Genomic DNA, 18,725 nt, shown 5'->3' with positions numbered 1-18,725 from the left:
TCACGGATTAAACCAGAAAGAGGGAGATGGAAATGTGTCGAAGGCAAATTATCCTCTCCCACCCACAAATCTAATCAAACAAGCGACAGATACTTACCACTCATCACGACAGCAAGGATTCAATCTCACGCGGGCCCTTTATTATTTCTATTATACCTTGATTCCTCCATGAGTAAGGAATGACTTGAAGGCATCCTCAAAGCTTTAAATCTTGGGGACTCAGAAGCAGTGCCGACATTTAAGTGAAGGTGTAGGGATTGTGGAACATAGCTACCAGTTTGTGATATCTTTAGTTACGTCAGAAACAACCAGGCGTTGGTTAAGAGACAAATGTCTGGGCCTCATCCCAGACCCACTTTACTGGAATATTCATGGGGATGCCCACGAGTGTGGTTCTACAATTCCCCCAGGTGATTTTGGTTAGTAGTAATGCTTGCCAATCCTGGCCCGCTCAGGCTCAGTGAGGCCTGGCTGGCCTTATAGACGTGAGCTAGGGAATCACCAGGGGCAGATGTCTGAGCCTGCGTGTGCTGAGATCCTGGTGGCGGGGGAATGAGGAGAGAATATGTCACCTAGACAAGAGTTATTTCCCTTTCTTAGGCAGCCTGATACTTTCCAGAGCTTTTGCAAAGTCTCCCTATTCCACCCTTCCACTGGGCACAGAGCTCAGAACTTGGCCTTGAGTCCGGTTGTGGAAATAAGTAGGTCTAGCTCCAATACAGCCTCCTGGGCTTCGGGCAAACAAACCACTTTTAATAGTAGGTCTTGGGAAAGTACTAAAAATAGAACAGGGAAGCAGCATCCTCCAGAGCAGAATCAACAGAGGCAAGTGGAGAGGAGGAGGGAGGAGTCTCGCCACACAGATAAGTTACGACACACACGCAGGTTGTGAAGCAAAGAAATCGAGGTCCGTGTCCTAAGAAGTGCAATGAGAGACTGAAATAAAATGCAAGAGGGGAGAACGTTGACAATTCCTAAATGGTGTTGGATGACAATCTATTTCCAAAGCTAGCTGCTAAGCTAAGAGGCTCTGCTTCCTGCATGGTCACTGACAAATAGAAAACGAATCTGGCTACATGGCACCGGTTGGAATTTCACTCTGTGTGTGGTGCTCACCTTGCCTTTCTGGGTGGTTATCTCTAAAGAACGTGGACAAAGTTTGGACCTGCCATTCTGTCATCTTCCACCTCCTCCCTCCTCCCCCACGATTCCTGAGTACTGTGTCAAGAACTTTGGCCGGAAGGAAGCCCTTCCCTTGGGGTTTTGAGGAGGTAAATAGATTTCCATCTCTTTGCTTTTCCTTTTGGCTACCGTGTTGAAATAAGTTAAACCTTGTTTTCTGTTTCTATTTTACCCTGTTCTGGCTTTGGAGGCATGGCTTTAGATGTCTTTCTCTTCGGACATGAAAATACTCTCCCCGGGAAGCTGTCAGGAGTCTGTTCAGTCTAACCTGATGAAATACTCAATGCAGCTTTCAAATGCCAGAGGAGGGGCAGTGTCCTTACGCTCTCCGCACGGAAAGAGGGGGAGAAAATAAGGGGTCAGTTATGGCACAGTCAACAGTGGTGGGAGAAGAGCTGAATGTTCTCACTTTCCATGAAAGAGACACTTGCAGCTTCATAAAGCAGAGACCAAGGGAAAAGTGGGTAAAATAGCAGGGATTGCCTTTTTTTCTCACGCTGGCCAGGAGGAGGCACATGACTGATGGCATATCCTTCTGAAGAAATGCTACACTTACGGCAATGTAGAAAGAAGAAAAACCAGTGCCTAGAATTGTATCATTGATATTAAAGAAGGAAAAAAGAGGGGAAGTATTTAAATAGGTAGGAGTGAAACCATGTGGGGGCGCCTCAGTGGCTCAGTCGGTCAAGCGCCAACTCTTGGTTTTGGCTTGGGTCGTGATCTCACATTTCTTGAGTTCGGGCCCTGCGTTGGGCTCTGTGCTGATAGCACAAGGAGCCTGCTTGGGATTCTCTCTATCTCTCTCTCTCTCTCTCTCTCTCTCCCCTGCTCACGTTCTCTGTCTCTCAAAATAAATAAGTAAACATTAAAAAAAAAAAAGAGTGAAACCATGTAATCTTCCCATCTCAAGCTTTCCCACCATGTCCTTCCTCCCTCCCTCCCTCTCTTTCTTCTTACAAATATTTATTGAATGCTCGCGGTGTGCCAGGCTCTGGGCTAAGTCTGACAAAATACAACACAACAGGTTTTTTCCCTTTTCCCCCTTTGGTTTATGTGATGAACTGAATGTTTGTGTCCCCGCTCATTCATGGGATGAAATCTAACACCCAAGATGGGGTCTTTGAGAGACGATTAGACCATGATGACTGGGTCAGTGCCCTTATAAAAAGGGATGGAAGAGGGCTCCGCGGTGGTTTCCAACATATGAGGACACAGCCAAAAGAAGGTGCTCTATGAACCAGGAAGCAGGCTCTTGCCAGACACCAGATCTGCGGGCACCTGGGTCTCGGGCTTCCCGGCCTCCAGACCTGCGAGAGAGAAATGCTTGTTGTTGATATGTCACCGCTGCTGTGGTATTCTCTTAGAGCAGCCCGAACAGACTGAGACAGATTCCAATGAAGTTTATTATTTTTTAAGTGTATGTATTTATTGAGAAACAGGAAGAGAGCACAAGTGGGGGAGCAACAGAGAGACAGGGAGAGAGAGAGAAGCCCAAGCAGGCTCTGCACTGTCGGCGCTGAGACCGATGCAGGGCTTGAACTCCAAAGACTGTGAGATCCTCACCTGAGCGGACATCCAGAGTCCGGCGCTCACCTGACTGAGCCGCCCAGGCGCCCTTGAACTTCAGATATTCGCTATTGTGTCTTAGATTCGTACTTTTAAAATCAGCCAAGATTGGTGTTTCCAAATAACAGAGATGGGTGCTACTTTGCAATTCACAGCCCAAGGGCAGGACCTTGTGGTCCTGACTCTCTGTCACCATCTAGAGGCGATTTGTACATATTGCAGGGCTAGTTCTTGGAATATTGAGCGCATACAATCCTCTCAGAAGGTATATATGGCTGGCTTTGCAGTGTTTATATATTGGCCCTGCAGAAGAAATTGGATCCAGTCATCTGCAAATGGATGGGACTGGACATTATGATCTCCTGAGCTATGAGTATGTGAGAAATGGGTCTTGGTTTCTGTATCAAACCGTGGAGGGCTGGGATTTACCCAGGGCAAAGGTTTACTAGGGTATGGGAGAAGAGGGATGAGCCATTTATATCAGGTTCAAGAGGAGACCTCCACACCCTTGGTGCCCAGTTCTTTTCTTACTAAAGTGCTTAAGTCACATGTGTTAGAATCGCCCACAGGTGCTTGCCACAGATGCATATGTGAGCCCTACATCAAATCTCCTGGCTCAGAATTTCCATGGCACATGGCCTGGGAATCTGCATAGGAAGACAGCATCACAGGTGACTGTCATGCACATTCAAATTTGACATCGGATGTACGAAGGAACAGAAGTACAGTGTATCCCCTGTTCTCCCCTTTAGAGCCCATGTATATATAAAGTGCTTAGAAAAACAGAGTCAATCCTGGAGATACCCTTCTGATGCCTTGTGTGTATTCCTATTCCGCTGATTATAAGATCGAGGCCACAAGAGCTTAAACAGATCACGCGGGGAAACCCACCTGGTTTGTTCCATCTGGATTTCCTCCCCGTGTTGCCTTTCTTCAGGGCCTTCCCTAGCAGAAGTGCTCTGGATCTGCAGCCCCCACCCACCTCCTCTCTGCTGCGACCGGTGAAACCGACCGGGCGTGTTGAGCTCTCACTCATCGTAAGCTGTGATGTGGACCTCATCTTAGCCACCTCGGCACTCTTAGGGTCGGGGCAGGGTCCACATCCGCCTCTCCTGCTACCATCCTGGTCCAAGAGGCCCGAGTTATTTACCTTAATTCTAGCGAGTTTGCCTGCCCCCCGGCCCTGCCTCAGCCCCTCCAATCCATATCCACACAAAATCTGAGACTTTTTTTTTAAGTTTATTTATTTTGAGACAGAGAGAGAGCACGAACGAGCAGAGGAGGGGCAGAGAGAGGGGGAGAGAGGAAGAGGGAGAGGATCCCAAGCAGGCTTTGCGGCATCAGTGAGGAGCCCAACGCGGGGCTCGAACTCCCGAACTGTGCGATCCTGACCCGAGCCGAAGTTCGAAGCTTACCCAACTGGGACACCCAGGAGCCCCTGAGACTTTTTAGGAGATAATGTTATCCTCTCCACTCTCTGTCTCTCACATCTGGAATCTAACAGGTTCCTTCACGCTTCCTCTCCCCACCCCGCCAGGTCCTATTGATGTGGCCATTAGCTTTCCGCCTCTCCCTCTGGCCTGTAACTCTTTGGCCCTTTTCACCCTGGAAGACCTCCACTTACCTCGTGCTCCCTCTCCTGGCACACAAGACCTTATTCCTCTCTTCCCTGGGAAAATCAACCCACTCCCTTTGGTCTTCCTTGGAAGGCCAACTCCAAAGAGACACGTGACGCGCAGACACTCTTAACCCCACTCCAGCTAAATTAGATTCTGCTGGCATTCTTTCTCATGTAGGCACCTATTCCCCTCCATCAGAGTATTTGCGACCATTTGGGTTCTGGCGCCGTCGAGGAACCCAATCGCCGTCTTTCCCACTGGCCTGTGAGAACATATTTCGTTCATCACCGCCGGCAGGAGGGATCCCAAGATCAAACGAATGTATTGAGTCAAGAACGGGCGCGCGGCAAACGAGACGCACGTTCACCGCGACGGCAGGTACCGCTTGTTCCGGCCGAGTTCTGCGGGTGGTGGTGCTGGGGGCCGGGGATTCCGTCTTGAGGAGCTGGAGGCATGGTCCCTGGGAGAAGGGAGAAAGATGAGAAGGATGAGAAGCGGTGGCCCACCGCCAGCCTGCCGTGCGCCGCGTAGGCAGCGACGAGGCTCAGGGTCCCGGCCCCCGGGCTCCTCCACGTTTGCCAGCTCCCCGGTCCCTCGGGTGGGCTCTCGGGAGCCCAGCCGAGCCCAGTTTCCTCTTCTTTATCAAGGGGTTAATAATTCCCCCCCTTGCCAAGCAGGGCCTTGAGGTAAATGGAGACAAAGCACCTGGCGCTCGGGAGGCGTTCGGAGCGCGAAATACCTCGGCTGTGTCGCCGGAAGACTTGTCCGAGAGAAGTCTGCACAGGCAGCGAGGGGAGTCGCGCCGCTTACCTGGGCCTGCCCCCTCCCAGCTCGGCCCTCCGTGCGCCGAAATGACGTTTTCCGAGCCGGACCCGGGGCGCTCCCCCCTCCCTCCCCCCGCCACTCCCCCAGGGCCCTCCCCCTCCGCCTCCTCCCTCCGAGCGGGAGCCGGGGATCCCACGCCCTTGCACCAGCCCGGGGGCTCGGACGGGCCCGGGAGCCGCTGGTCGCCAATCACCGTGCGGTGGAGAGGCGGGCGCTCGGCTCGGCGCGCCGGGGGAGCCAGCTGGCGCTGCTTTCCCCGGGAGCCTCAGACGCTCGCACAGACAGACGGACGCGCAGACTGGCGGGCGGGCGGGCGGGCAGGCACGGACAGCGTCCCCCGGCCGTCTGCGCTCCGAGGCGCGCGCCCGCCCCGGGGAGCCCCCACCCCCGCCCCGTGCGCCCCCCCCCCACCCCCACCCCACCCCTCCCGGGAGCGGCGGGCGGCAGCTCCGCGGGCCGGCGCCGGCAGAAGGGAGGGCGCGCGGGCGGCCGGAGGAGGGGAGGCCCCGGCGCGCGCGGCCCGCGAGGTGAGCGGCGGCGGCTCCCACCTGGCGCCGCACCTGGAGCGCCGCGCTCCGGGCCGGCGGGGAGAATGCGCGCCGCCAGTGCGCTCCGCCCGCCGCGTCCGGCCGCCCGCAGCCGCCGCGCCCGCACCTGACCATGGAGTGCGCCCTCCTGCTCGCGTGCGCCCTGCCCGCCGCCCGCTCGGGCCCGCCGCGGGCTCCGGCGGGGCTGGGGCGCGTGGCCAAGGCAGGTGCCCGCCGAGGGGCGCGCCGAGAGCGGGGGGCGGGGGGCGCCCGGCGCCAGCCCCGCCGCGCCCCTCACGCGCGGTGTCACCTTTTCTCTTGCAGGCGCTCCAGCTGTGCTGCCTCTGCTGTGCGTCGGTCGCCGCAGCCCTAGCCAGTGACGGCGGCGGCGGCGGATTAAACGTCGGTTCGTATTTGCTCCCCACCCCGAGAAAGGGCCTTCCCGGGCACTTGTCCCTTCTTTCCCCCCCCCCCCCGCCTCCCCGAAAGAGGGGAAAGTGGGAAGGCGCGTTCCACGTCCCCCCTCCCCTCCCCGCCCCGACCTGGCAGGTGTGTGCCCGTCCTGGAAAGGGTTCCTGTTTGGCGGGGCGGGGGGTGGGGGGGGGGGTGATGTGGCAAGGACTCTGAACTTATCAAAAGAATCAGTGTCTTGAGCTGAAAGTCGCATAATTGAGAAAACAATACTTTCCCTGGGTCACAGACGGCTTGTTTAAAAAACATAGTGCGGTGAGAAATTAGGAAGGGGACATTCTGGTTGGTAGCAGAAGGCACCTTCCTTATTTCCTTCCTTTTCTGGGAAAGCCTGTGGGAACTAATGCTTGGGGGGGGGAGAGTGAAAAAATGCGAGACCTCCCCTTCCCCGTCTCTCCTCCTCCTTTTCCTCTCCACTTGTGTTCCTTCTCTTCCTTTCCTTCTCTCCTTTTTCCTGCCCTTGGGTCATGGATGCCCAAGGACTGCTTTTAGAAGGAGGAGAGCAGGTAAGCTGGAGGTCTCTGGGGGCTTTATCTCTTCTGAGGTTCCCAGCCAAAAACCTCCAGAGAACACCCTTCCCTTCTGTCATTTATTAACTTCCTGATGGTTGCCATTGTTTCCACCAGCTACGGGAGCACAGCTCATCCACGTGTCTAGCACAACCTGATGACCAACCCGGATTCTAGGAGTGTTAGCCTTGCAGGGTCCCCTCCTGCTGTGGGAGAGCCAGGCGTATTGGGGAGAGGGGAAATGGCAGAGTCCTCGCGTCAAGGCTGGGGAAAATGTGGGTGAGATGAGGGGAGGGGACAGAGCCAGGAATTAACTACTGAGAAATTCACCGTTTGTCCAACCAGAGAGGCTGACTGGAGTTTCTAAAACAACCCCTCATTGTTCGATTAGAGGTCAAAAAGCTGGAGGCTCCCTCTGGGGCAGGGGGATTTGTGGGCTGATGGCCTAGAGGGCTGGCTGGATGAGGCTACCCATGGCCTCCTAGCCAAGAGCAGGCAGAGTTTCAGGTGGGTTTGGGGAAGGAGGTCAGAAACATCTTCCTGCAGAGACTGGCGCATGCGCTGGCCCAGTTTCCACACTTGGGTTTTAGCACGGTGGAGAAAGGAGGTGGTTTATTAATAAGAAAAAGTTGCATTTAATCAAGAGTCACATTCCTGGAAAGCAATGTAACAGAGTTTTAAGACAGAAGTAGTGTAAAAAAAAAAAACTGCTCAGTTTTTTAAGGGTAAGAGGAGGAAAACTTATTTCCCAGTTATTTTTTAATAAGCATGTCAGAGATAGTATTTCTAGTCAGAGGAGTCGAGAAAATGGGAGAGGCAGGATGTAAAGAAGACTGAGAGAAGGGTAGCGGCTCAAGCAACCAGAGCCACAGGTGGTTCATACACAGAAGAACACAGTTGAAAATTATCGTCATGTTGGGATTTTATTTTTCCAAACGGAGGCTCAATTAGCCTATCGCTCGTGGATCCCTCTCACCTACCAGTTCATTCCTGAGCTTTTCTTATTTGGTTGTTGACTCTCTTGGGAAAAGGGAAATTCCTCTCTCTTTTCCCCCTCCAGTAACCAGGGACCCAAGTGACTCCAACATGCCTCTTAGTTATTCGGAATCGTTCTAAACACTTTCCAAATTAGTTTCCCATTCTGTGCCTAGAAAAGCGGAGTGTGTTCGAACACGCAGAAGGTCTGTTCCAAATCCTTTTGTGATGGTAGTTCTCGGTCTCAGCATTTTATGATAGAAAACCGTGTGCTGGCTTCGGTTTTCCAGCAGCAAATAGTTGGTGGGTTTTTTTGTTTTTTGGGGTTTTTTTTTTTGTTTTTTTGCAAGCAGCAATTAGTGCTGCTCTAGAGAGCAATGGGGAAAGTATTTTTAAACGTGCCTTCCAGGTGTTCCCCTGACTGATACTCCCTCCCTCACCAACATGTCTGAGCAATTTTAAACATCAGACTCAATAGGAAAGTTCTGACAATTTTGAGACATTTTTTAATGCATCCACTGTATTTTATGCTTACAGTGAAATGGGATTGTCCCTGGAAAAGCTCAGAGTAAAACGTTCAGAGCAATACAAGCGCTGGGGTTTTATTATCACACGTAGTTGCTCTCGGAAATCTGAAACTGCCAGTATTTGCTCGTTATCTGAGATAGCATCTCAAGTTACTCAGCACTGGGAGTTATCATTTGAAATTTAAACTCTGCCTCCCCCTATGCTCCCAGTTCAGTTTAAGCACGAAGATATTAATCTCCTCGAAAAAAAAATTGATGCATTTCTTTACTTCTGCGGTTCTGTATTTATTTTGTGTCCAAAAGATCACTTTTTATGTACGGATGGTTCTGCAGCTCCCAGACTCCAGTTCATCTCTCTGTGTCTCCAGACCATGAGAGAGAGTTGTGGCATTTTCTCGCAAACATTCTTGGCATTCGTGAAGATCGTGCTTGACTTCTCGTTTTGGTAGGCATCCCCGTCACAGAGCTCCTTGCAAAAGCCACAGAGTTCTCCTCTTCGGGAGCGGCTCTGAGTTCCCGTTATGCGAGGTGCAGGGCAGTGGAAACAAAGATACCTTTGAGCTGTCCTTTGCTCCCCGCCAGCCTGTTGGAAAGCGAGCCTTTGGCACTATGGGTACCGGGTGCTGACAGCTAAAACTTTCCCGTTGCAGATTACGTCTTTGTCACGCCGGTGGAAGTGGACTCAGGCGGGTCGTATATTTCACACGACATTTTGCACAACGGCAGGAAAAAGCGATCGGCGGGGAGTGCCGGCAGCTCCCCGCATTACCGATTTTCAGCATTTGGACAGGAACTACATTTAGAACTGAAGCCCTCGGCGATTTTGAGCAGTCACTTTATTGTCCAGGTACTTGGAAATGATGGTGCTTTGGAGACTCCGGAACCCGCAGTGCAACGATGCTTCTATCAGGGATTTATCAGAAATGACAGCTTCTCCTCCGTCGCTGTGTCTACGTGTGCCGGCTTGGTAAGCACCCCGCACGCTGGGTCGACTCCCCCTTTCTTGTGTTTTGTGGAACTCGAACGAACAGATGTCTGCAATATTAAGTGTTCTTCCAGCCAGCTCGACACATTCACACTGTCAGCTTTGATACTTCTAATATTCTCAATTAATCTAATCTGCTCCCAGAAAAAGAAAATAGAATAGAACTTTAATTACCATTTAGAACATTCTTTTGATGTTTAATGGTCTGGGCCTCTTTATTCTCTGTGTTTGAGACGATCCCTGAGGAAATTAATTTGATGGATGCCATTCGCTTTGTAAAGTCTTAAGAGACCCAGGCATTATATAAATCTAACAAGCTGCATGCTTCTACACTGCTTTGAGACGGGAAAACTGTATTTCAATGCAAAATTGTGTTCAGCAGCCCCGTTAAGCCCAACCTTCACTGTAGAAGGGAGGCCCTTTGTTTTCTTTGAACTAAGCTGTTCGTGTCCTGCTCGCACAAGACATCCTTTTAGACTGTGGTGTGGTGTGGTGTGTTTGAGGACTGGCAGGACTGAGTGTGGCATCCAGGGAGGCAGAGCACTTAAAAAGTATTGGGGACGAGCGTCATTTCCTCTCTGTGCGATCCTCGACAGCTGAGCTCCAGGCCAAGGCTGTTGGTGTAAAATGATACTTGCCTCAGGATTCGGTCAAATCTACGAGGCAGTAAATGCGGCTCTGGGTTCGCACTGCCGTTGAGAAGTGTCTTGCACGGACATAATAAGCGCGTGTGTGTGTGTGTGTTCAAACACATACACATCATTGGCCATGCCCTGGCATGGCCGGAAGAAGTGTGGGAAAGCCCAAGTGGCGATGTCGTTCGTAACGTGCACGGTAAATCAGGACACCGAGCAAGGAGCTGGGCGGGAGGTGTAGGTGCCGGTGAATGAAAACTCCCACGTTCTGCGCCACTCGAAACTTTCTTATTCAACTTTGTTTTCATAGAGTGGCCTGAAATGCAGCTATCACCTTTCATCACAACTAGAGTTTTGGTGTTCTTTGCAGTATCGAGTGAGGCAAAGATTTGACAGTTCCCAGCTGAGCTTGATCCATGTAAATGGCCGCCATGACTCATTAATGACGTGGCTACGCACACCCACAAATAGATTTGGCGTTTTGTTGGTGGTGGTGGTGTTGTTGGGCTTGATGGTGATGGGTCTTCTGCTCTTTTCCGGGCATTGTCCCGTATTTCCCCCATCTCCTGTCTGCTCCTGTATCCTAATGCCTTCGGGAATGGAGGCACCTCACTGTAGTGGCTTAAACTATCCCATTCCACATAACACCATGGAGGTGCAAGTTAAGAACCTCCATATGCCTTCGTGTCTTCATCTCTAGAGTGGAAATAACAAGAGGGTTTACAGCACAGAGCTGTGGGGATTAGGCGACTTCTTACATGGACGATGTGAAGCGGTTCCTGGCAGGGAATAATCACTCCCTGGCGGTTCTAGTTCCGGCAACGCTTAGCCACCTCACGTACCTCTCTTGGGATTCCCCCCTCTGTGAATGACAGGAAATCTACTAGGTTGCCTCGTATCAATAGATGTCAGTTGATTTCTCCTGGGGAGGAGAGTCACCGGGAGCAAATGATCGCTTAACAAACGGGAATGAGGCAAGTGAAAAATTTCCATCGTTGTGATGGATGTGAGAGAATTGACGGCCACATGCGCCTGTGGATGAGGCCAATGTGGGTTGGAATCATGACATTTGGATTCTGTCTCCCCTACTCCAGAAGCCAGCTGCATGTAATCAGTTAAATAACTTTTCTAGGTCTCAGTTTCCTCTCCTGCATCATGTAAAATAACTTCTCAGACCACTGCCATCTCTAGGCATCTGACTCTGATTAGCCGATTTGTTGACCCTGGCAGGGCCCACTTGGTATGGGGTAGGGTGAGAATCAAGCCGATCCCCACCTCTCCGTGACCCTGCCAAACGACTACGAAACACAAACACATACCCCCCAAACTTGATGAGAAAAAAACAACAAGAAAGAAACATGAAAGGGGAAAAAAAACCACAACTGAGAAACTGGACGCCACTCTGAGTTAATTTTTGAAGCCCTGTGTTGAAGTATAATGTGTATACGGAAATGGGCAAAACGAACATGCGGAAAAAGGCAAAAATCATAGAGCACAGCCTAATGAACTTTCACACAGTTTGCACCCATGTACCCGCCACCAAGATGAAACAAGACATTCCCAGTGTCCCAGACGATCCCCCTGTGTCTGCTCCCCGGTCCCTACCCCACCCCCAGAGGTAACCACTGTCCTAACTTCTAACTTAGCTTACTTTTGCCCATTTTAATATTTTGCATAAGGCAAAATTATACAGTATTCGTCCGCGTGAATATTTCACCAGGTTTCCATTTAGAGGTCGGTGGGCTTCTAAGCGTTCTGGTTTGGGCTATTCTGGAATACTGCTGAGCATTCTTGTCTGTGCCTCGTGGTGAGCCTGTGGACCCCTGTCGGAAGGGGAGCCTTCCTGTCCCTGTCGGAACCTAACAGCGCGTTCCTATCGGAACCTAACAACGCATTGTTGGGTGTGGCTGTGCCCCTTGGCACCTGCCATCAGCGGGTCTGGGAGCTCCAGTCACTCCACATCCTCGCCGACACTTACTGTTGTCTCTGGTTTCCATTTTAGCTACCGGAGTGATGGGCATGACGTGGTTCCCCATGACGGGTTTAGTTTGTGGTGTCCTGGTGGTGATTGCAGTCGAGTACCGTTTCTTCTGCCCAACGGCCATCTGTATGTCCTCTTTTGTGATCCGTCTCTATCCTGCAGACAGATGGCATTAATGCTTCCAGCCTACGCTGTGGTGTTTTTCCCTTTTCTCTGTCAATAGAAACCAGAATTCTGAACAAAAACACCGCTCTGCTGGTGTGACCTCTCTGTTACGATGGCTACGATTCTCTAACAAGGCATTGACCTGCTTATGAAGCACTATCAAACGGCAGTAGTGAAGACAGTGAGATCATCTGAGGTACCACGGTGAGGGGACACTTCACTAGAAACAGGGAGAGAGGGTGATGGGGAGGAATAATCGTGGCAGGAGGAAGACTTTCTTCATCCTTCCAGCCCCTTAGGAGTCATAGACCTTGCCCTCCTTCTTTGGCCAAACAAAGGGTTATACCTTCGCTAAAGTTCATTAGCAGCTACTCTGATGGCTTCCGAGCAGTGAATAATGGAAGAGTTCACGAAAGGGGCAAACCTCTCCATGCTTTTTTGGAGAGACTCAGCAGGGTTAACACGCTAAAGGAGACGAGCAACTCTTCTTGCCTTGATGTAGAAGCTGACAGGAGCCGAATGAGACTGATAGGTAGAGTCTCTTCCACTGGAAGGCTCTGCATCAGGGTTTCTACCCCCATGGAGCTGGATGACTGGCCTCAGAATGCCTTTAGAGGTTACAGCAACTTCCTGGAGTGCAATGCAGTGTGTCTCAGGACAATAGGTCACCTTTCCATAACAAAGTACCCATGGAAGAACTAACCTGTTATCTCGGTCTCCAGGGAAGCCCCAGGAGAGAATGAGAAAGGGTAGGAAGGTTATAATCATGAAATAGATGCCTATGTATATACATGTGTATGTGCGTATTCCAGCGAGGATGTCTCTGGCAGGGAATTTCCCTCAATAATTCAGAATTAAACTGTCCTTCGAGTATTTGCTTAAAATGCACTCCCCTCCCCACGACTGACAGGGCTCGCTTTACTCAGGAGTTGAGCAGGCCATTATTTACTTAGAACAAAGGACAGAACAGAAGTTGCAAACTTCCCTGGGTGAATCCTGCCTCCCGCGGTGTCCCGGCATGATTATTATTTTTTGGGGTTTTGAGTGCATTTAGACAGGAACTTGCCTACTCCAACCCCTCACTGCCCCTACATCTGACTGCCTCGCACTCTGTGAGGGTGTCTTGGGTTTGCAGCCTTTGTCCCAGAATCTTGGGGGTGCAGATTAACCCAATCACCATTTGCCATGTACATTCCTCCTACCATATCTAGCCTCTCTTCCAGTAACACAGCCATGGGAAGGTCATTACGTCCAGGAAGCCCATGTTGTTGTTAGCATTCGCTTCTTGATGTTGAACTACCGCCTACCTTTTTATGACTTTCACCTGTATTTCTTAATTTTGTCTTCTGGGTTGGTAGAACAAACTTGTACCTTTCTGCCTCCATGCTGGGAGATCCAAAAGGCCTTTCTGCTCAAAAATGTTTTGCCTTAGAGCTCCTTTTTTTTTTTTTTTTTTTTTTAAATCAGGACAGTGGTTTTCAGAGTGTGATCAGCTGCATTAACTTTGCCTGAGGTGTTGAAAATTTGAATTTCTTTACCCACAACAGAAGGTTAGAGAGGCTAAGCTCAGGAATGTGTGTTTTTCTAATTCTCCAAGTGACTCCTAATGCATATTAACAGTAGAGAACAATTGGATCAAGACATAGAACAAATAGGCAAATTGTTTTAATAACTGCTGTTGGGAAAAAAAAATAATTGCTTTTGGTTTGACAGACTGATCCCATTTCTAAAACTTAGTGGAAATGTCGTGTTTTAAGAACAGACTGAAAAGACACATTGAAAGATTATCCTTTTATTCAACAAGTTTTGATTAGCTTTTGTCAGGCACCTGTCAGGGTACAGCGGATAAAGTCACAAGCACGTTGGATGCCATGTTCTAATTTATAGAAGAAGTTCACGGCGTAGGGTTTTAAAAATGGGGGAAACATAGCCAAATAGTACTAAAAGCCACCTCTGGGAGATCTACTGTGCACATTAGCATATTAGCATCTTAGAAATGCCCTACTTTAAGGACATTTGTTTAAGCCTAGAATTTTCCTAACTGACAGTCTGGTACTAACAAGAAAATCGAAGCGATGATTCCCAAAAAAGATCTATTACGTATTGATTTCTAACCGGGGGTGGGGGGGGGTGGGGGGAGATGTTCCCGGAATAAAAGGATTTCATGACCATATAAGTGGCCATATATTCCCATAGAGTTAGGGAAACCTTAGGTTTAAATGCAATTAGGAGAAGTCTTTTCTGTAATAGGGTCCACACCTTTTAATATGCTAATGTGGATTGCGGCTTGGGAAGCTCCCAGAGGTGGAATTCTAATACTAATTGGGCTGCTCCCCTCTCTTGAAGGCGTACTTTCATCAGTAACTTGTCCAGATTTCTGTGGTTCACCCTAAAAGAACAATTTCTAGCTCTAAGATTACTTGCACTTTGCGGGTGCCTGATAAACCTAATTTCCATGTGTTCCCGTTGGGGAAATACACCCCTTGCTTGACAAACTCGAGCACCAAGCTCCGTTCACCATGTGAGGATCAAGTGACAAGGCTTGTGGGAACTTCCGCCGTATTGCTCCCCTCCCCAGATCGGTATTAAGTGTACTTGGTACTCTACCTTTGATGAGTAACAGTGAGCGAGCACCCAGCTGGCGAAGAGCGGAGGACTGCTCGGCCGCCGTGTCCCCTCGTCTCCAGTCAGGACCCAGGCTCAGCACTGCATAAGGGGCTCAGCGGAAAGTGCGCAGGAGATCCCTCCGGCCTCAAGTCCTGACACACCACCTAGTTCTTGTCCCTCAGCTTTCTTTCGTTTCTTCTCTCCTTGTCCCCAACAATTAAACCGTAAGTGGTGTTTCTCCTCCGTGGCTGGCTGCCCCGGTGTCCTCATGCCTTTGTTAGCGGTGGCCTCTAGACTGCTCTCCAGAGAGCCCCGGTCCCTGTGAGGAGCTTTGGAAGCGGTTGTGTTTCCTTAGGCGGTAGGACAGCTTTGATCTCCCCTTTTCAGAGTCATTTTATGACTCAGAAGGCTCAGCCATTGAGTTGTCTCTTGCTGGCCACTGCCTTCCCTACAGTCTTTAGAAAGCTGGTTTCCGTTCATAAAAGGGCTGAAGTTAAATGACTTTAGTCCAGACGTGCAGAAAGAGACTCCCCTGTCTTGCTTTGTGGCGACTTGTTAGCTAAGCAGGGGTTTGCTGAATTACATACACCCCCTTGGAACTTCTCAATCACTTGAGAGGATCATGTGAAATTAAGGATTAGACTGGGCTGTATTCACAAGTGTTTGGATACAGACTGATCCAAATCAGAGATGTTTTCTTAGGGTATTGATTTATCAAGGGTAAAAAGATGTTTTTCTTTCTTTCTTTCTTTCTTTCTGGCCACTCTTCAGCCATGATTTGCTCCAAGCAATACTTGTAGCAAAATGCCAGCTAATTTCTTTTTTTCTGAAAACAGGGCCAAGGTTCTTGCCAAAGAGCAGGGTCCCGAGGCTGACTTGAGGGGTGCTCACATGGGAGGGTGGAGGGCTGACTCTTCCCTCCGGGCTCTCTGGCTGTGAGAGGGTGGCCGCCAGAGGAGCGTAACCCCCAGCCTCCAGGATTGTGAGTGCTGGGCTTTCTGCGTGCCTCTGAACCTGTTTTTCACCTGTAACGTGGATGTAACTCTGTCGCTTTCGGGGAACTGTGGCGACACATGAGGAGCACTTAGCCTGGCACATGCTGGGCGCCCCGTCCTTCATTACCCTTGGCTTTGGACTAGGAGGGGGTCTGGGAAGGAGATGGCAATGGCACGCTGGTCCTGGAGCCTCCTCAAGCCTGTCAAAAGGGGAAGAGGGCACCTGGGTGGTGGCAACACCCTGCAGAGGATATTTGGAGATTTTATCGGAGCAAGTAACCACTACGTGATCCACCATGAAGGAGGGAAGCAAGAGAAAGGTGAAGAGTGACGGGGAAAGATCAGCCAACACGTGAAGGTCTGGATGGAGGCATGCATGGTAGAGAGCGTGGTGTACTGGCTTTGAGCTCAGACTCGGAAGTCCTGGCTCTGGCCTTCAGTAACCACGTAAGTCGGGTCAAATCATGGACCTCTCCACGCTTCATTTCCTCATCGGTGAGATGAGGAGAATGGGGCTTATGGATGCTGACTTGGAAGGAAAATACGGAATGGTGCAATGCTTAAAACAGCGCCTAGCGCCTAGTAATGATGTTGGTAGTGGTAATGAGAGAGTAATAATTGCCATGATTGCGGACCTCCTTCTGTAAAGGTGTTTCCAACGTTGGCTAATGCCAGTCCTCTTTACCACCCGCAGGCAGGAAACTTGTAGCCACGGTAATAATAGTTTGTATTTATTGAGCACTTCCTTTCGTTATTAAAACTGGGGCCGTGGAGAGAGGAGGATTCAGCTAAGACACAGACTGAGGCCTTCATAAGATTTAACCGCCAGAGAGCATAGGGGTGTTCAAGGTCTAAGGTGGCATACGCCCCTCCCCCGGCCCCCACGCACTACAAAAGGACCGAGGCACCTAAAAACAAACAAACAAACAAACAAAAAACCCCAGCATCATATTTTTAGGCCCCACTTCTGAGATTTCTGTGGATCCTCGGGTAGAGCCAAGGCGTCCATTTGAGTAAAGGCAAGAAAAACCTTCACAGATGGTCCCACCCAACGGGCACTGTTGACTGAATTAGCGTCCTGAGTGTGTCCGCGAAGAATCTTCTCAGGGGAGATGGGACGGCTGGAACATCTTTGGGACAATTGTTTTTGCTTTATGGATGCATCGCGGCACGTAAGTGTGACTGTCCACGCTCTAACTAGCACCAGCCGATGTGTATGCTAAGAGGGCAGGCAGGGTGGCTAGTGTGGCTCCAAACGTAGAACATTCTGGTGTGTCCTGGGAAACTTCACTGGCGGGTAGAATAGCTCCACCTTGAGCTAGGTTAAGCCTAAAAAATACATTTTTTTTGGCTCAGAGATCACTCACATTCATCCTTCCCACCCTCGTCCTTGTCCTAGGATGGCTAGCCTTGAGCAAGGCGGGACCCGAGGTACCCAATGATGTCATCACTGTTGTCTTTCTTCTGACTCTGCTCTTTTTGTGCCTCCTGAGTTCTGGAGAGGAGTCCAACGTTTCTTTGGGTGCCTGGTGTCTCAGGTGCCTTACTCACTTCACTTTTGAAGTCTTCACTTACGTCATGATATGTGAGTTAATGCCTAAAAGGAAATGAGGGGTGATGCACAGCAAGCCAAGGATTGCAGGTATGGGTTTGAATCTCCTTTTGAAACTAGAGTTTATTACGTCTGGTGGGGTGTGTGTGCGTGTGTGTGTGCGCGCATGTGTGCGCTCATGTGCACATTTAAAACGTCCATGGGTTGTATTAGCCAACACTTTTCCTGAAGCATTTTTGTGATGGGAAGGGGGAGTGCTTGGGAATAACATATATCTGGGAGTTCCTTCTGTATTGGTACGCGTACATCTATCTTATTCTTTCAACTGCTGCATATTATGCCCTTCTGGTCAATAGGTTTGTTTCCGGTCTTTTGCTGTTGCTGAAAAGGGCATGCATTTGGATGAGTCTTCTTAGTTGCATGCGATTCTATATTTCCCGAGAGAGAGACACCGAGAGACCGCCTTTGTGAAAAGCTGAGGCATCACACACACACTAGACATTAGCTATGGCCAGAAATTTCCTTGCTGAGATTGATCCTAGCCACCCAACGTCACTGGCTACTACTGGCTCTGATTGGTTGTAAATCACGCATAGTTACTGAGAACTCATTTCACCTTTGTCTTTGTTGAGCCCAAGAAAGTCAGGTGAATGATTCTCTCCAGTGGAGCATATGTGCTGGTAAAATTGCACAGTTTCCCACCATCAGCGATAGACCGTTGAAGAGAAGGTGGTCCCGATGAATTCGTGAAGTCCAAATATAAACCTGCCCAGTGAGCACTGCCCATTAAAGCTTTCATGACCCATACTATTTGCCTGGGCTTCCTACCCATCTCTGTCCACAAACCCAGGAGTGCCCTTTCAGTTACATCAAGTCGTTTCTGTGGAAGCCTGTTCCCACGGTCTCTCTATCCAATTACAGGGCAGAGTACCCTCAAATACCCTAATACAAGTCTGGTGAGACTGTGCTATCTGGACGGCATGCTCACCTCTCCTGAAGGGATGCCTTTGATGGATCTAAGGATTTCATTCGTGGCTGAATTCTTTTGATTGCTTATTCATGCCGCTGAGCTCTGGAATATTTTATCTGCCCTTATTACCGCTACAAGTCAAGGGGGCGTGCTTTCTAATATAAATTATATAACGCACACCGCTAATTTACTGGAAGTCAGCTACCCTTAGTTGAGAGACGGCACTTGAAAGGGACTGCCATAAGCTAGTAAGAAGAGATTATCTCTCCAGTGATTTCCTGAGCTCTCCTACAGCAGCCTGCTTTTTCAATGTCGGCTCCTTCTGTGACTTGACCATCCTTCGCGTCCCTTTCATATTGTTCTTTGCCACCTCCTGGGGGCAGAGGAAGAGTTACCCCAGATTAATTTCTCTGTGGATGAACAGTAAACACGGTTATTCTCCAACCTCGGTTGTTGAGTATAGGTCTGTTTTGTGCAGCACAGAGAGTCCAGATAAAGTTAGGACTTTATTTCAAAGTGACAGAAACTAAGTAGAAAATACTACTTAAATGCACTCTTGCTCTCTATATGTACTTTACATAATACACACACACACACACACACACACGCATGCATGCATATCTTGTATTTTCCT

The 18,725-nt window shown here is 49.9% G+C and overlaps 1 protein-coding gene across 1 annotated transcript in view; it reads left to right on the top strand.

Moving 5' to 3' along the window:
• Nucleotides 1-5,852: 5,852 nt before the first annotated feature.
• ADAMTS18 (ADAM metallopeptidase with thrombospondin type 1 motif 18) overlaps nt 5,853-18,725 on the top strand; it is a 140,036-nt gene continuing 127,163 nt past the window's right edge. Inside the window, exons 1-3 of the mRNA XM_042968087.1 lie at nt 5,853-5,942; nt 6,044-6,125; nt 8,852-9,168. Of these exons, the coding sequence (XP_042824021.1) occupies nt 5,853-5,942; nt 6,044-6,125; nt 8,852-9,168 (489 nt within the window). The remainder of the gene's footprint in view (nt 5,943-6,043; nt 6,126-8,851; nt 9,169-18,725) is intronic.

This window comes from Panthera tigris, chromosome E2 (genome assembly GCF_018350195.1).
Source record: "Panthera tigris isolate Pti1 chromosome E2, P.tigris_Pti1_mat1.1, whole genome shotgun sequence".
NCBI lineage: Eukaryota > Metazoa > Chordata > Mammalia > Carnivora > Felidae > Panthera > Panthera tigris.
Note: the sequence above shows the minus strand (reverse complement) of the source record. Positions and strands in the feature narration are given on the sequence as shown.